This window comes from Populus trichocarpa, chromosome 2, assembly GCF_000002775.5.
Source record: "Populus trichocarpa isolate Nisqually-1 chromosome 2, P.trichocarpa_v4.1, whole genome shotgun sequence".
NCBI classification, from domain to species: Eukaryota; Viridiplantae; Streptophyta; class Magnoliopsida; order Malpighiales; family Salicaceae; genus Populus; species Populus trichocarpa.
In genome coordinates this window covers 6,535,782-6,552,937 of record NC_037286.2, presented here as the reverse complement: position 1 = coordinate 6,552,937, position 17,156 = coordinate 6,535,782, and the positions used below count along the sequence as shown (strand labels likewise).

Sequence of the window (17,156 nt, the reverse complement as noted above, 5' to 3'; positions counted from 1 at the left end):
TAAGATGAGTTGAAGAAAATTAGTCAAATATCATCTTGGTTTACTGGTGGAGATGGTCAGTGTTTTGAGTCGATTTGTTGGCTTGCTTTTCAATCCCAAGACAATTGGTTTATTGACTTTCGTTAATGTTAGAGGCACGTGGAACATGATTTTATTTTATTTTCACTTGTGACAATGCTAATTTTATTTTGTTGGATCGTAATTGAGTTTTCCAAAATAAATAAAGAAAAGAAAAATCTGATGAAGTGTTTGGCATGTAGAAATTTAGCCGGTGGTTTGGTTGAAGTTCAAAGAACAAAATACAAGTTAGATAGAAATGACAGTATAAGCGGTAAATGATATATTTTCAATAATTTTGTTCAAATAAATTCCTCAATTTTCAATTTTCAATTTTCAATAATGATATATTCCGCAATAAACCTATTTCAAACATGAATTCAATCTAATTAAGTAATGGAAATCAGTTCTAGTGTAAAATTGGTTCCAAGGTGTTACCTGAAGGCTGAAGACACTGGGAAACAGCATGCCTTGACGGATAATGCCACGGCACCAGCAGCTGAATATTATCCTCCAATCAGAAAAAGGCAAAGAAACATGATGACTTGTTTGCGCCACCAGCACTGGTGACCACTAAAACCATGTGAAATGAAGCACATGAACCTACTAGTTGCAGAATTAGTTTGGAATAAGAAAGTATACATTTGGAGTACAGTTGCTGTTCAGCGTTTCTTCCGGACTGGAAAACATTACCGGGGAGGGGGAGGTCACAGACATTTATCTTTATTCATTTCAAACAAGGATTGGTTACATGATACAGAACTATTCAATATCTTTTGTTGATCAACTTGAACAGAAATTAAAAAAGAAGAGAAAAGGCACTTTGGCAATGCCAAACAAGTCTTTTAGCTTCACTTCAGAGAGAGTGAGAAAAGTGTTTTGTGTATGTGTTGCGTATCTGATGCTGTTTAGCTAAAAAGTCATAAATCAGAATCCTTAACATAAGCTGAATGCCTGCCCACAATTAATTCAATGAGGGGTTCTTCCACATCAGAATCAGCCTGCGTCTTGTCACGACACACGAGAATCTTTTCATTACCAGTGACAACTGTAACTTCCTCTTTGCGAGTCGAAAGCTCATTCGCAACAACCATATGCATTCTGTACTTTTTAAGAGCCATTTCAGCTTTCTCCAAAAGAATCTTTGAATCTGTCTCAAGCTTTTAAAAAAAAAGCAGCGACAAAAATCAGGGCCAACTAGCAAATATCCCAGGTTGAAACCTAGCTAATCGTAACACGCAACAAGTCAAGTTGTGATCACCTTTTCCTTTCAAAGCAGGTGAAAGGAGTACACAAAAAACTTTCAATAGAATCACATTAAACCTCCATTCAAATTCAAATACTTCTATATGAAGTTCTCTACCATAAAGGTACTAGTGCATTGTCCAAATACACAAACATTTCATCAGTCTTTTGTTAAAAAACAGGAAATAATAAGGGACCACACTGTCTTCCCTGCATACGTATTTAGTAAAACTGAGAATGAGAAAAAAATTGGAATTATAAATTAGGTTTCTGTTCAACAATTATCAACCAATTTGTCAATATAAATGCTCAGTGCCCAGATATAACTTTTGGAAACATTTTCTACTGTTCACATATTGTACAGTAACCAGTCCAACTACAGCTCGTCATCTAATAAACCTTTTCAAGGATATGCTCAAACATCTTTGCATTCCCAAAAAAGACATTAAGAAGGGTGGCACAACATCTAATCTTGAGTTTGTTAAAAAAAAAACACAAATATCTAACCTTGAATGATATGCAGAAGGCCATGGGAGCCCATTCTTTCTTCAGTGCTGAGAGCATTTTCGGGACCTGCACTAGTCGCATGTCCAAAGGACCAGATGCTGACTGAATCTTGTGCTCTGCCTGCAGATATAATCGAGCGAATTACAACTGATAACATACACTCAAGCAATTTCATCTTCCAAATCAATTAACTGTCAAGGTCCCAGGAATAATCAGTTGCCAACTTTCAATCTGTATTTCCTAACAGATGATCCTGAAACTAAATGCTATCAATCAAGAGAGTATTACTTTATTTGAGTATTACCATGCTCTTCCATGGAACATAAAAGTCAGATACAGCAGCAGCAAGATAAAACACAGCAAGCGACCCAAGATCCTTCATTGACATTGCAATGCTTTGTAAAATCTGCCAACAATTCAAGACATGCATTCAACACATACAAATGTAAAATAGCTGTCACACATATCTCAGTGTGTGAGAAATAAAAAACAGCTTGGACAGAAAAGAATACAGATAGAGAAAATTGTAAAAAAAATAAAATTACTTTAACTTATACATAAAAAGCCAAACCACTGAATGGTTAATGAAGAATCCCTGGGCTGATATGGCAATGGTTAGGAAAGGCATGTGAACTCTTGCCAGAATGTTCAACATACTAGTCACAATTGGAGCTAAACTCATCTAATAGGCAACTCATTCATAAAAAGTATGTATTGCATGTGAAAACCTATGAAAGAACAGAAAAACTGATATCCATCATGAACAAACAAATGGATTTTTTACCAGGACAAGAAATGATAGGCAATTATTGTGGCAGCTAGCACATTGCTTTGGAATTTATGGAAACAATTTTAAAAGCTAACCTGAAGATACTCAAATATGGTTGTAAATGAAAGTTTTAACAGGTGACCTCCAGCTATAGCCTGCAATAAACCCGAAATCCTGAGTTGGCTCATTGTTACGGTGAGCTAAAGTTTTGCCCTCAAACTATACAACAAACAGGGTCAACTGAGTGAAATTTCTAGAACGCTGGATGTAAGTTATTAATAGTTCATACAGCATGATGATCACTAACAGCTCTCTTCACTGCTTCGGTGTGTGGTTGGCGCACTGAAATATAAAGAAAAATTGGTTAAATAAATGGAACCCTCAATTGTTGATACAGTTTGATTATATGACAGAATCAACAAGATATTGCCGATTATAGCTAATCTTCCAGGAAAAAAAAAATAGCTCACAATAATAATATCTGAAGAATCAACCACAAAACTCCTAAACCATCAATGTTGGACACGTTATCTCCAACCAATACAATGTTTGGAAATGGAAAGAATGCCAGCCTATCATAACAAATTAGGCAACACGCCTAAGTCAGGCCATATAAGAATCATTTATGATCAAGTCAAATGCATCAAACTAACAGACATATATCAACTGATCAGCAAGTTCAATTTATTTGCAGGAAAAAAAAAAGTAACAAACCTTGAATAGTAGAGTCATCAGAGCACTCAAAGCATTCAAGTAACGGATCCTCAGGAAGAGATTGGCAATAAGGCTGGAAAGTTCCTCTGCATAAGAAAGCCATATATTATCCAAAATAAAAACCTGTTCTTGATTGTTTATTTTTTCCTTTACTCACTTCCCAACAACAAATTAGTAGCAATAGAAAGGAGCAACAAACACACAGCTTTATAAAAACATAGAAATTTACCTCCTATATAAAAAGATAACAGCATACCCAGCCTTGATAAAATATCTGCAATAAAATCATTACAATTGAGAAGAGTGTATAAAAGGGCTTCTCTATTTGATAGGTTGCAAAATTTGATTACTCAGTAGAAGTAGCTCCTCTATGGCCTGAGCTGAAATTATCAATGTAACGGACGCAACGTTGCTCCAATGGAACTGTGGTGCCACCAGATGTCACACACACAACCCTTCTAGGACTCCCCTTTCCTGCATTTACTGACCTATCAATACAACTAACACCTAATTAAACACTAATATTATGGTTATTTATCTATGAAGATGTGCAAGTAATTGAGTTAGTTCTTACCAGGTGGAGTAGAATTGTATTCAATGAATTCCTTCAATTTCTTTATAATCCCAGCTCTGTCTTTTAGAGGAGGAGCCGAATCAAAAAACGATTCGATTTCTGCATCCAATAGAGCTTCAGATACTGATCCATTTCTAGAATCCATTCCGAATCCCCTGAGAAATTAACAGGTAAATACCATTCTTGAATCTAGAGAATTAGACATCCAATGGCAATGGCAACCAACATAAAGAAAAACATAAAATAAAATAAAACAAAACACGGATAGACGATAATGAAAAAGGGTTCTTCGAGAAATTAGGAGCTTACCCAGAAACTTAAAAGTGATGGAGAGGAGAGGACTGTCAGGTAGGCAGTCGCGAAGAGGAGGCGGTTTATGTAATTAATTATCACCCTCATTTATTTATATAACTTTAGTCCCTCTACAATTAAAAAGTCGTGACTCGTGAGGAGTCCTAGTTGAGCATGTTTGGAAACGTGGCTTGCTGTAAATTTTTTATTTTTTTATATTATTTAAATATATTAATGTTAAAAATACTAATGATAGAATAATGTTCCTGTATTGTGACTATTTGATAGTCAATATATCAAAAACTCGGGATGACGATATTTTTAATTACTCTCTCACGCACATATATGTATGTATTCGAGCTTGTGATATATTATTATGCCGATGTTTTTTAATTATTTTTTTTTGGCTCGAGCGGGTATTTAATATTGGATCTTGTCAAACTTATGAAGTCACTTATGCAATTTAGTTTTGGAAACCATTTGATTCTCAAATTTTAAAAGATAAATTAAAATCTCTTTTAATCCCAAACTATATAGAGAAAATTAATCTTTGATATAGCCCCAAAGATATGATGGAAAAATATAGGTATATTGCGTAATTAGTCCTTGCATTAGTAGATGGTCAATATAACCATCCATCAACTCGCTGATGATAAATTTCAGCAACAACACAGCACAAAATATTAAGGTGGGGCTGCATTATCTGTGTTTATGTGTTCTTAAACACATTTCAAAACCACTCAAGAAGTTCTGGCGGAGCGGTTAGGTGCGTTCTTATCGCTTACGAGGTCTGGGGTTCGACCCCTCTCTTCGTCTGTAGCCGGTCTCTTGAGGAGCCCTTGCCACCCGGGACGGGGATTAGTCTGGGCGAAGCCTAGGATACCCTGGTTCACATCAAAAAAAAAAACACATTTCAAAACCAAAGATATCATTGGGAGCGGTCAAGAAAAGCTTTTTTATTTTTATGTTTTAAAAGTATTATTTTAAAAAATAATTTTTTCAAAAAAAAATACTGTAAATTCAATTTTTTTTAATATTTTAAAATTATTTTCGTATCAAAAATTATTTTTTTACCAATATTAATATAATTTAGTAAAATAAAAAAGGAATTGAACCCGACGTGAATCGAACACGCAACCTTCTGATCTGGAGTCAGACGCGCTACCATTGCGCCACGGATCCACTGGTGAGTAACTGTCTCAACAAATAAATTAATAGAGCTTAGCTTCGAGCTAAACTGTATACCGGTACACATGCTTCCCGCCAAACCCAACTGCCATAACGAAGTCTCTTTTAAACGCTTTCTTTCGGTTGGAACTCATAAAACCAAGAAAATCACTCAGTCTTGCTGTAGAAGAAAAATGGAAGAAAAAGAAGATGATACCAAGATCAGCATTGCAGACCCAATTCAAGATCATCAAGAAACCACATTCTCTTTCGATTTCCGAACAGAATTTCTTCAAGATGAAAACAAGACCCCATTCTTTAAACCCCGTTCTCGTAGGAGAAGAAGAGACACCTGTGTCATTTTTGCATTCGTTATCATCCACTTGGTAGTCTTTCTTATCACAATGGCCGTCAATGATTGTGGCTATAACTCTCACGGCGACTGCGCCTTCAAGGCCTTGGGGAGAATGTCGTTTCAGCCTCTTCTTGAAAACCCTTTTCTTGGTCCCTCTGCCTCCGCGTGAGCACTTTTCTTCCTTTCTTGGTCTTTCTGTGTTTCTTGCTTGAAAATTGGGCTCTGTTAGCTTCTGTTATTATGGGCTTCTGATATTTATCTTTTTTCATATTCTTAATTGCTGCTCTAACTAATGAAATTGGATCCATCTCAATTCGTGATCACGCACTGATGAATTAGCGCTGTCAAATGTTAATGCAAATTCTTTTTAGTATTTTGGAAATGCTGCTTTGTAGAATGGTTGGTTAATTGTCATTAAAGCTTTTACCTTGTATCTTTTTCAGCTTCTATGATTGAATAATTCTTTGGAAGGTGATTCTAGGACCATATTTTCTGTGTGTATGAGAATGTATCGACCTGTTTATTACAGGAGAGGATATGTAGTTAGGTCTTCTTTTTTGTGTCAAAATTGATTATGGTTGTAGTTGATTTCTGTTTTTGTGGGGTTTGGTGCTTATTTGTTTGCTTTGGCATCCCTTTTCTTTTCTGGTTAGTGTGGCTTTGGTTTCCACTTGTTAAACCTAATTTGCAATCATTTGTCAAAGGACATAAACAGCACCCCTTCCAGTGGCGAATGCGGTTTTTTCGTAAGAGTACAAGGGAAAAGGTCCATTGCAGAATATGCACTTAACTATCATTGCCTTCAAGTGCATGCCAAAACAGACTTGTGTGTTTTCCAATTTAAGCTTGTAGCTTTCTATCGTTTTCCACTTCAGTAATTGATAAATTGTTTGGAAGGTGATTCTAGGCCCATTTTCTCTCCATGTTTGAGAATGTCTAGACCTGTTTATTGGAAGCCAAATGCGGTTGTGGATAAAACTGAAGAAAGGTGCTTCTGAAATATGAAATATCAGTAAGGATATCAAAAAATTGTTATTGTCTCCGAGTAATTAAAAGGATATCTCTTGATGTTTTGCTCATCTGGCGCATTTTATAGTGATGCTTATATTTGATAATTGGGATAGTTTTTAAGCTAGTGCTTTATTATGCGTCTGATGTGTTCCTAATATGTGTTTTTCTTACCATGTAATTGGAAGGATATATCTGTAATTAACTCTAACGTCATTGTTTTAGTTCTTCAAAAGATTCAACAGTATGTGTAATATCATTTTCTGAAATTTTGCTCGTTCTTTTACAGTCTGGATAAAATGGGGGCTATTCGCAAGACATTGTTGGCAGAACATCAAACTTGGCGTCTCTTTATGTGCCCATTATTGCATGCTGGTGTCTTCCACTTTATGATCAACCTTCTCTGCATTATCTTTTTAGGAATTTACCTGGAGAAAGAGTTTGGATCAAGTAATCGTGTGATTCTAATTTTCTCTGGGCACTCAACTATGTTGCTAGATTTACAGTTGGACTTGGGATGGTGATTTTTATTATCGCTGTCTGTTTCTTCTGTGCAGTAAGAACTGGGATAATCTACATGCTGTCTGCCTTTTCTGGTACCTTGGTAACTGCAATTTTTGTCCGAGATAGTCCAGCAGTTTGTTCCTCCGGTGCTCTTTTTGGTTTACTAGGGGCTACAGTTTCTGCACTTACAAGGAATTGGAAATTCTACACCAATAAGGTAATGCTCATTCTTTTCACATCCTCCACTTCTCTCCCTTCCGCTGATTTTGATGACCAGCTTACCGGTCCCTCCTCTCTTTTATCTCAGGTTGCAGCTCTGCTGACGCTTTTCTTTGTGGCTGGATTCAATTTAATGCTTGGCTTGCTACCTTACATGGACAACTATTCAAGCATTGGAAGTATGATATCAGGATTTCTACTTGGACTTGTGCTTTTTTACACCCCTAAACTTAGGCAAGTGGCTCAAAACAAAATAGGTCTTTGTGAGTATGGCGTCAAAAGTTCATTTAACTGGAAGCAGAAGCTGGACAGGCCTGTGCTGAGGAGTGCTTCCCTGATCCTTTTCTCTCTTCTGTGAGTTTTTCTTCTTTGTACAGCAAGTTCTCTTCTATTGCTTGTCAACTTTATATTCTGTGAGACTAAGAGGAGATTCTTCTATACACAGCTTTGTGGGACTTCTTGTGGCTGTACTCCTAGGCATCAATATAAGCCATTATTGCAGGTGGTGTAGATACATAGACTGCATTCCTTACAAAAGGTGGAGTTGCAATGACCTAACGTCATCTTGTGAGGTATAATTTTGATTTATTTGAAAAACTATTGATTGCTCAGGCACGTGAAAGAAGAATCCAAAACTGAAAATGCTGTATAAATTGGAGTTTTCAAGTTCTCATTCCTTATGACAGACTAGCAAGCATAAAGAGGATTGGTTAATAGAGGTAGAGAAATGAAATGGACCTGGAAAAAGGAAATATTTTAGTTGTGTTCAAAGGCACTCTGCATAACTAGTGCGCTTCAGATAACTGAGTTTTATGGAGAGAATTGATTTTCGAAACAAAATAAAATCAGAGCTAAAGAATTGATTTTATTAGATCTTCACGATTTCGATTAGGCATAGATACAAACGGCTGAAAAAGTCGCTTTCAATGACAACAGATGATTCTGTTCAACAAAATCATGAATCAGGCAGGGCTTAAACAACAAAGGCATCCTGTTAAATTAGAACTGAATTCTCATCAGTTACTTACTTTTTTAGATTTGCATGCTTTTCAACCCATGCTAATTCCGATCAAATTGTAATTGCAGACCATGGGAGGTGACAAAGAGTTGACGTTGACCTGCATGGGTAATGGGAACTTCAGAGTTTTCCCCTTCACCAACATTTCCCAAGAAAGGACACAGGATTTATGCACTCTGATATGCTCGTGACATACCCATATCTGCTGCTGCCAATTCTGTAACGATAGACAGAACCGTATACACTTGAATGCCAGTCTTCCTCGAGCAGCCATTTAGTTCTATCTGCCTGTAGAATCGTAGCATTGTGTCCCTTGACATACACTAAACGTAGGAAAAGGCTGCATCACTCGCGTAGTTGGAAATGAAAGCTTATGGATTCAGCATTTACTTTGAGAATATTGAAAGACATGGGAAATACATGCATACCTTTTCAATTGGTGCCATATATATAGCGTTTGATTCAGGACAAGGTTGAATATACATCTCAAATTACAAATAATAGGACAAGGCTGTGTCACTGATGCTATCTTTGGATGAATGATCTTGATATTTTTACCTGATTTTCAACCGAAACATGAGAGTCAAACTCATTGAAATGCATACTTCAGACTTCGGAGACTAACCCGGCAACCTTATTGCAGTTGTCAGGCACCAAACATCATTAGGGACTGCTCTTCCTCGATTTTACATTTAACAATTTAGGATTGGGGGAGTGATTGGTGTCAGAAAATCAGTTAGATCAAATGATTGATTTGTCCCTTCTAATCACACATGTGAAGATAAGATGGAATTCACGCTCACAAAATTAACTATAAGGATATCTAAATAGAGTGAATTAAACTATCTGTAATAAATTACTTTGAAAAAATTGGAACATGTTTACTATCATATTAACTATGATGTTGATGATTTCTTGGATGAGATTGCTTATAAAGGTTTGTGGCTGGATCAGTAGGAAGCTAGACATCAAACCAATATAGTCAATGTGCGAAATTTTCTTTTCTCATAATTTATTTAAGAAGAGAATAAAGATGGAAGGAACCTTTTTTAAAAAATTCTTTATAGACTTGTGATTTCTATAGTGGATAAGTGTAGGATTGGTAAATTCACCCTTGCTTACTTGTCTACAATGACAATAAAGTGCATTATTTTGTGTTTTAAAATAATTTGGTGATTTTAGCCTAGACTTGATCCTGGTTGATGGGTCACCAAGTTGACCTTTCAAACCAGGTTTAATAGCACTGGATTTGACAATTAAGTTTGGGAGAAAAAGGGAGAAAATGGCATATAAAGAGTAACCTATAATAATTACGTTTTTATATTTGTAGTTAGGAACCCGAGCAATCAGCGCCCATGGCCTAATGGATAAGGCGTCTGACTTCTAATCAGGCGATTGTGGGTTCGAGTCCCACTGGGCGTGTCTGTTTTGTTTTGCAATGTATTATTTTCTAAATATTATATTGTAGGATAAATGGGCCGAGCAACTTCTCTCCAGTCCAGCCCAAACATTTTCCCTTTTGTTTTTCCTATTTTAACTTCTTTTCTTTCTTCATTTCCAGGACTGCAGTGGAGACATCATGCTGTGGCCTACTCAGTTCAAGAAAAAGGAAGAAAAAAGGCAGTGGTCTGTAGACCTAAAAGGACCAACCAGCCGCAAACGCTTTAAATATAGGATTTCAGCTCTTAAACCCAACTTTTACAACTTATATAAAGGATTAATAATGGGGACCTATTAGCCTACACAAGATCTTGATTGGGTTTTAAGCCTCTTTTTCAACCCAGGCTCTACCCAGTTTGGAAATCCCATCGTCAACCCTATTCCTCTAGCCAAGGAAAAGGGTAGATCTTTTACTACTTCTGTGAAATCATTATATTTTTCTCTGATCAAAATGAAACCACAATGCAGAGCATCACTTCTAAAATCAGTTTTTCAGCTTAGAATTCATGTCATACTTGGACCACCAGTACCTTGAAGCTAATTCTTAAGCATGAGCTATACTTTCCTTGGCAGCTCTGCGCACTAACTACTCTGGCTTCTCCTCCTTGGTTAGAACAAGGCAGCGTGGGGAATGGCAGGGAGCGGACCTTTTTGCAGCTGGAATGCCGACCAGATTTTATAGTGACTTTCTGTTTGTTTATTTTCAGAGAGAAAGGGATATGCACAGGTGCCCAAATTTGTCACAGCACACCATGGCCTGAAAAGGAGACTGGGGACCAAATAAGAAAACTGGGTTCTTCTTAACTAAGCCAGGAGCGGATGATGAACTAACAATTACATGATGATTTGCAAAATTCTATGATGGGTCTCGGACCATTTAAGTGCCCAAATCTAAGACCACGCAAGCCAGTTCTCTTGGCAAAATTCAAGGTCTATTTTTTCTTTTTACATGCAAATTGACACAAGACAGACGAAGGAGGTTAAGCCGCTCCTGGTCAGTGTCAACAAACATGTCACCTGTCAAAAATCATGTTGCTATAGCATCTCTTCACAATCTTTATTGAGGTTGCAACCACTGGATTCATAACACGTGGCGTGCTCCCATTAGGACATGATGAGGTAAAGGCTTAACCATATTGGCATGCAAGTTCTAGATCAAAATCATAATCATGAAAAAGTGAAGCACCTCCTGCCCTATGACTTTCATTCGATAACCCATTTATAAAGCCTACACAGCCTGTAGCACACTACTGGTGTATTGCGACTACAAAAGCTTAGTTGATAGTAGTTTGCTAGTAATAGATCTATAATTCGCAGAAGACTCCCTTTTTCAGGGGAGAAAAGGCACCTATAGTGGGAAGGAATCCTGAAGTGGGTTTTGCCTAGTTGAACTAAAAAGCAAGGCAAGTAAAACCCTCGTAGCTGTACCCTCTCGCCATCGAATGTTAGACAAAGAATGGTAATGGGCTATGGGAACTAGACCCAAGGAATAAGGTATGGACTTAAATACGATTATGGGGTCCTTTCTTCGTGTATCATCATGTCAAGTCCCCTTCTTCTTCCTTTATTAGTTGACCCTGTCTCCATTTTCTTATCCTTGCTCCCCTCACAGGGGAGACCCTCGTACATGCATACATACACTTAGATAAAAATGCACGCTTATGCACAAGTGGGTAGAGAAACAATCCTTCATAGGGGTGCATGTAGAAGGGAGTATCGGTTTAAGCAGATTATTTTTTTCATAAATCAAGCTGCTATGAGTGGAATTGATTGATGGATCTGCACTTTGGTAAGTGAGATTTTTTTCAGGTGTGGATGCTTGCATATACTTGGTATGGGAGTCACAAAGGCCAAACCATGTTGATGGGCAACAGTATTAACAAAGAAAACATCACAATATTGGTGCATGAAAAACAAAAGCAAGTATATCTATCCCCCCTGACCCATACATGGCACGTCTAGAAACCCATTGAATCGCAAGCTCTTCGGTCATGTCAATATAACGTGTGCGTGGCCCATCATCTTCTTGCGAAGAAAGCTGTCCACACGTAAACATGTTATAGTCAAGGACATTCTCCATCCAGCCAATTTCAACCGTTGATCAAGGAAGATTTTGTGCTCGAATGATTAAGTAGATAATGTAGCCTAGTGTGTGTGTGTGTGTGTCTTTGGCACCAGCCTGCGTAGATCACTGCCTAATGACTCGTCTTCGAGAGATTCAACTTGCTTAAATAAAAAAAAGGGAAAAGATTCCATCCATCACAGATAAACATTTGTTATTACCGATCATTTTTAACAAAATATTCATTTATTTGAATCCGTATTGTTAATGTTTTTAAAGAAATTCGATGCCACTAGTGAGTAGTGACTCGTCCTCTCCTCCCTCCTCTGCATGATTGGAGCATCAACGTTACAAGATAATATCGTGAATACATGCTGCGAAATGAGATAATAATGAATTAAGAAAAGAAAAGAGCTACTAGGGATAGGATGCACAGGCAGGTAAGATAATTGTATCCAGATTCCAGAATAGAGGGCCCAATAAAACCTGCAAGGTGTGGATCATATGTATTCCACACTCTGCTTCCCTTTTCTTTTTCTTTTTCTTTTTTATTTAAATCTTAGACTAATTTGATAGCAACAAGAGTTGCTCGAAGAAGAAGAAAGAAATAGGGTTAAAGAGGGTCATCATGTGGCCAGAAGGCCCAGAACAGAAGAATACCTTGGGAGGTTGAAATTATCCAGTTGTGTAGTTTTCTCGGTGGCCATCTGTCCTAGAGTGTGGAGGCAACCTTAGCTTGACTCCACCTTTTTCTCTTTAACAGTGATTTAATTGCTCTTATTTATGATAATAGGAGCAGCTTCTTGACAGGATGACAATGATGCCCTTCCATCATTGCCTTTCCTTTTCCTTTTCCTCTGTGTACTGTAAACTTCATCTTTGCTTTCTTATAGAATCCACCGAGTACATTTTACAGCATACAAAATCTTTTTGGAGCCAGCAATCGCAACGTATAGGATGTTGTGCTAGAAAGAGTAGCATTCTATTTGCCTATTTTTTATTTTTTATTTTTTATTTTCCTTAGAACAGGCCTGAGTTTGAGGTACGAGTATTCGATTTTTTTTTGTTCAAGTATTCAATTATTGAGTGCATAAAGTCTCGAAGGTATCATCAATTTCGTGTGTGTCTCTATATCAGAGAGAGAGAGAGAGAGGGTGTTTTTCTGCTCCCTCATCATTATTACCAGTGAAGCTAACAATGGAATAGGGTAATGCTGTTTTTTTTTTTTTTATATATATATTTTTAGATTGCTGTAATGTTTTAAAATCAAAAATAAATTTTAAAAAATATAAATGTATATATATATATTCCACCGAATATGTACTAACCTCTATGCAAAGTATGTATGGATATTTGATTTTATTCATAATCAAGCCTGTGTACTTTTTTTTTCCTTCTATTTGAATGCGTGAGTTTTTATTTTTACTATTTGCATATTTGTGCTATTAAAAATCAACAATATTTTAAAGGCCAGTAAATGTCCACTTTACAATTTACATTCTTGTGGAGGTCATGTTTTATAAAATTAAATAAAAAATAAAACAACAAAACAGTAATAGCAAAATATTTTAGATCCTCGACATACTTTCTCTCTACCATCTTAATTTAGTTTAAAATTAGTTATTGAGTTACGTTATACTACGAGTTGAATAAAAAAAATTAAATATAAAAAAAAGATTCAAATTACATAAAATTATTTAGTATTATTATTAAACTCAATCTATTATATTAACCTTGAAACCTCCAAGCTCGGCTCTTTACATAGCCTAAATTTGAAATTAACTCCATGTTGAAGTTGTCTCGATGTAACATGGTCGACTTGGCGGATCAAAAAACAAAATGCATATGATTAATTGATAGAATGCATGGTTTGACTTAAAAAAATGATGATATCTTTTTCTTAATATTAAGATGGTCAAGGCTTCACGACTTAACTTGCCAAATTCACTACATGGACTCCATTGGGTTTAGAATTTTTTTTAAAGCTATTTTTTATTTAATGACATAATAAAAAAAATAAACGGTCACAAAATTGAGTATCAACAAAATACTAAGTTGTTTATCTGAAATTGTGATAACCTTATAAAAAACACACTGAGACAAATTATAAAAATCAATTCAAAATCAATTGAATGTTAAAGGATAAATTGAAAAAATAAAGCAAAAAAGCATTCAATTGAAAGAAGAAAAAAAGAAGATGGAATTGTTTAAAAAAAAAGAGTGTAAAAAAAACCCGACCTAACAGGTACCTTGAAACTTTCTGATCCGACTCATTGCCTAACTTGAGTTTAAAAATAATATATATGAGAGTTGCTTCAATGTGACCTTGTCGACATGACAAATTCAAATGCAACTCAGATGACTAGTAAAAAGCATTATTTGGCTTTAAAATAAATTTTAAAATGATATTTTTTTAATATCAAGATGATGATATTTTGGATCGACATAGACTTTGCGACTTAACCTATCAAACCTGTGATCCAGATTATAAACTTCATTAAGTTTAACAACTTTGTTTCTTTAACTATCTTTTACTTAATGACATGACAACAAAAATAAACGCTCGCAAATTAGAGCATCAACCAAATATAAAAACATTTGTTGAAATTATAATAACTTCATCCAAAATATTTCAAAATTAACAAAATAATGAGAGAAAAAAAAAAGGATTTAATAAGAGAGAGAGAGACTTTTAAAAAAGAAAAAGGAAAAAAAAAAAAGGGTACAGTTCCTTCACTTTTCACATTTCACATCACCATTGAATGAGCTTGGTTACCCCGGTTCTTTTTTTTTATTATTATTATTTACGTGGGGTGTCCGGGTCAGCTTACGCGCACCACGACTATTCCCCACGGCCCACTGGACACCCTGCAAGCCCAGGAGCAGGTAAGGCACCGCGGGGGTGACAGGCGTGCACATAGAGGGTCGAACCCGGGACGGGGGCGGAACAAGTCACACGATTGACCACAGCAGCTAGACCCTCAAGTGCGGTTCTTTTAGTTTTTAGTTAATTGTTGAACAAATAATCATTAGTATATCTATGTTAACTATTATTCCAGAAACATATTAATTCAAAAACTAGCTTAAATGAATATAAGTAAAACAAGTTATGCATGAAATATAGTGATAGTTTTCACGAAAATACAAGTATTTATAGGATAATTATAACCCAATGTATAGTCAAATACGATTGTCTTGTGATTATAACAATATATTATTAACATAACCTAATTCCCCGTAAAAAAATATTGTATCAAATACGTGATTCACTATGAATCGAAATAGTAAATTTATACCTTTTTCCTTGGCAAAAAAATGGATGAACTAGTTTTTAGGGGTAAATGATATTTTCACCGGATCCATTTGTTATTTTAGTCTTTTCTCAATTATTTTAAATAATAAATCACTTTAATATCCTTAAAATAAAATAAAATACACTTCACTATGGTTTAGAGACTTTTTTTTTTGTTTTTTAAGCATGGTGTAATGACCTAATTTTTTTTAGAATCAAAATTCTCAAAACATGGTTATAAGGGATTTTTTTTGCAATTTCAAAGGGATTTGTTTTTGCAATTATCATTTGGGTCCAAGGGTGATGTGGTAATTTGATTAATAAAATAAAAAAAATAAAAAAATTGATGATATGTGTATTGCACGCATCAGTGCATCAGCCGCTCCACTATTTTCGGGCGATGCGTGCAACCGACTATGGTGGTAGAAATCGTTGCTTTGTAGTGTCATTTGATTTATCTTGGCATTTTTTTTCCTCGCTAAATAGCGCATGCATGGTTATTTTATCTGGTTTGGCATTGATTCATTTTTTTTCATTCATTTATCTCTCCTCTATCATGATTTGCGCACTGCTTTAAGCAGTTCACAACACCCCTTCAATTAATGTTCCATTCAATTTATGTTCCTTTCAAATTTAGTTTTTATTCTTTTAATTGCAATTTATTTTTTAAAAAAAAAATTGTTTCAAATTGAAATTATTTTCAATTTCACCTTTCTTTAATTTTTTCATATCCCGAACTTGGTTATTGTTCTTTTTATTATTTTTTTTATTTGAGATGATTTGTAAATTGATTTTTCTTGACGACTTCATCCTCCTTTTTTTTTCCTATTAGGGTTTGATCCCTATTTATTTTATTGCTACTTTTCTGTCATGACAAAAAAAAATTCTATTTTATTCTTCAATATTAAATTGATTGAAAATTTGATTTCTTGTCTGAGTCCGGATTTGAGATTTTACGGGTTATGATTTTAAAAGATTAACTTAGATTGAGGAGATTCATCCAAATTTGCTTGATTTTTCATATTATTAAATTATTAATGTTGCCTTTTTTATTATTAAATGAACCAAACTTATTAAACTCAATCGACTGAATGACCCGAGTCATGAATTTCTTTTACTTCTTTAGAAATCCTAGAGTCAACTGATTAACCACTGATATAGGTTTACTCGAGTCATTTTTTTATTTTTTTTTAAATTTATATATCAAATTTTTTACTTCCCAACAACTTTATATTTTTTAAAAGGCTGGAAAAAAATAATAATTTAACATGCGGCGTAGTAAGGCTTATTGCTTCTAAGAGGCGGGTTTAGATGGCCGGCAGGGGAAAAAAAACTCAGTTTAAAGTTTTTATATTCGAGTTTTGTCATCTGTTTGTTGAAGAAATATAATTAACATATCAATGTTTGAGTAGCTTTACAGAAATATTTTAAGTTTCAATCCTAACATAAGTGTTAGTGTGCACGTAAATCTCTTTAGACATGATGATCATAGCTATGAAAGACGAAATATTTTTATCAAATGTGTGATCAATCTATCTATATATCTAATTTTATATCATCAAAAAGAGATCAAGATTTCGTCTTCCCCAGCTAAAGAAATTAAAATCATCTTAATTAATTATTAATGTAATGCCGCTCTTCATATTCATCTTAATTAATTTAAACGCACCGTGTAGGTTGATAACTTTGTATCAAGATTTTGTGTTTTGACACCCCGATTCTTTTTTATTTTTCCTTGTAACTCTTTTTCTGATTTTTCTTCTCTTATGAATGTTCTCAATTGTTGTCGAATTTCGAGCAGGATTCTTCAGGTTTGTTGACGGAAATAGATTCTATTGCTCGTTAAATTCGCTTTTCAAATTAAAAAATAAAAAATAAATTTGTGCATAATCTATAGTGGGAAAGAAGAAAAAGGAAATTGTCCACTTCAGCTG

At 35.1% G+C, this 17,156-nt stretch overlaps 2 protein-coding genes and 2 non-coding genes across 5 annotated transcripts; 2 read left to right on the top strand and 2 right to left on the bottom strand.

The window, feature by feature from the left end:
- Window positions 1–764: 764 nt before the first annotated feature.
- On the bottom strand, window positions 765–4,278 carry LOC7463190 (phosphopantothenate--cysteine ligase 2). 2 transcript variants are annotated; one of them, XM_002300987.4, is made up of 10 exons: window positions 4,176–4,278; window positions 3,867–4,021; window positions 3,643–3,766; window positions 3,522–3,566; window positions 3,293–3,378; window positions 2,868–2,920; window positions 2,674–2,733; window positions 2,114–2,215; window positions 1,810–1,929; window positions 765–1,217 (listed from the first exon to the last, which is right to left on the bottom strand). In XM_002300987.4, exons 2-10 carry the CDS (start codon window positions 4,009–4,011, stop codon window positions 978–980), a joined length of 975 nt encoding a protein of 324 aa, XP_002301023.3. In that variant the 5' UTR covers window positions 4,012–4,021; window positions 4,176–4,278; the 3' UTR covers window positions 765–977. The 2 variants fall into 2 exon arrangements, with proteins under 2 accessions (XP_002301023.3, XP_024451714.2); XM_024595946.2 differs by having other exon boundaries at window positions 3,867–4,048; window positions 4,176–4,258.
- A 989-nt stretch (window positions 4,279–5,267) lies between these two features.
- Window positions 5,268–5,339, bottom strand: TRNAW-CCA (transfer RNA tryptophan (anticodon CCA)). Its single transcript has one exon. It is a non-coding gene; the product is annotated as a tRNA-Trp (tRNA).
- Window positions 5,340–5,470: 131 nt separating this feature from the next.
- LOC7463189 (RHOMBOID-like protein 8) lies at window positions 5,471–9,023 on the top strand. The gene is made up of 6 exons (XM_024594256.2): window positions 5,471–5,844; window positions 6,977–7,137; window positions 7,245–7,408; window positions 7,499–7,764; window positions 7,856–7,982; window positions 8,497–9,023. The coding sequence occupies exons 1-6, from the start codon at window positions 5,519–5,521 to the stop codon at window positions 8,617–8,619; spliced, it is 1,167 nt and encodes a 388-aa protein (XP_024450024.2). The 5' UTR covers window positions 5,471–5,518; the 3' UTR covers window positions 8,620–9,023.
- A 754-nt stretch (window positions 9,024–9,777) lies between these two features.
- Window positions 9,778–9,850, top strand: TRNAR-UCU (transfer RNA arginine (anticodon UCU)). The gene has a single exon. It is a non-coding gene; the product is annotated as a tRNA-Arg (tRNA).
- The last annotated feature ends 7,306 nt before the right edge of the window (window positions 9,851–17,156 follow it).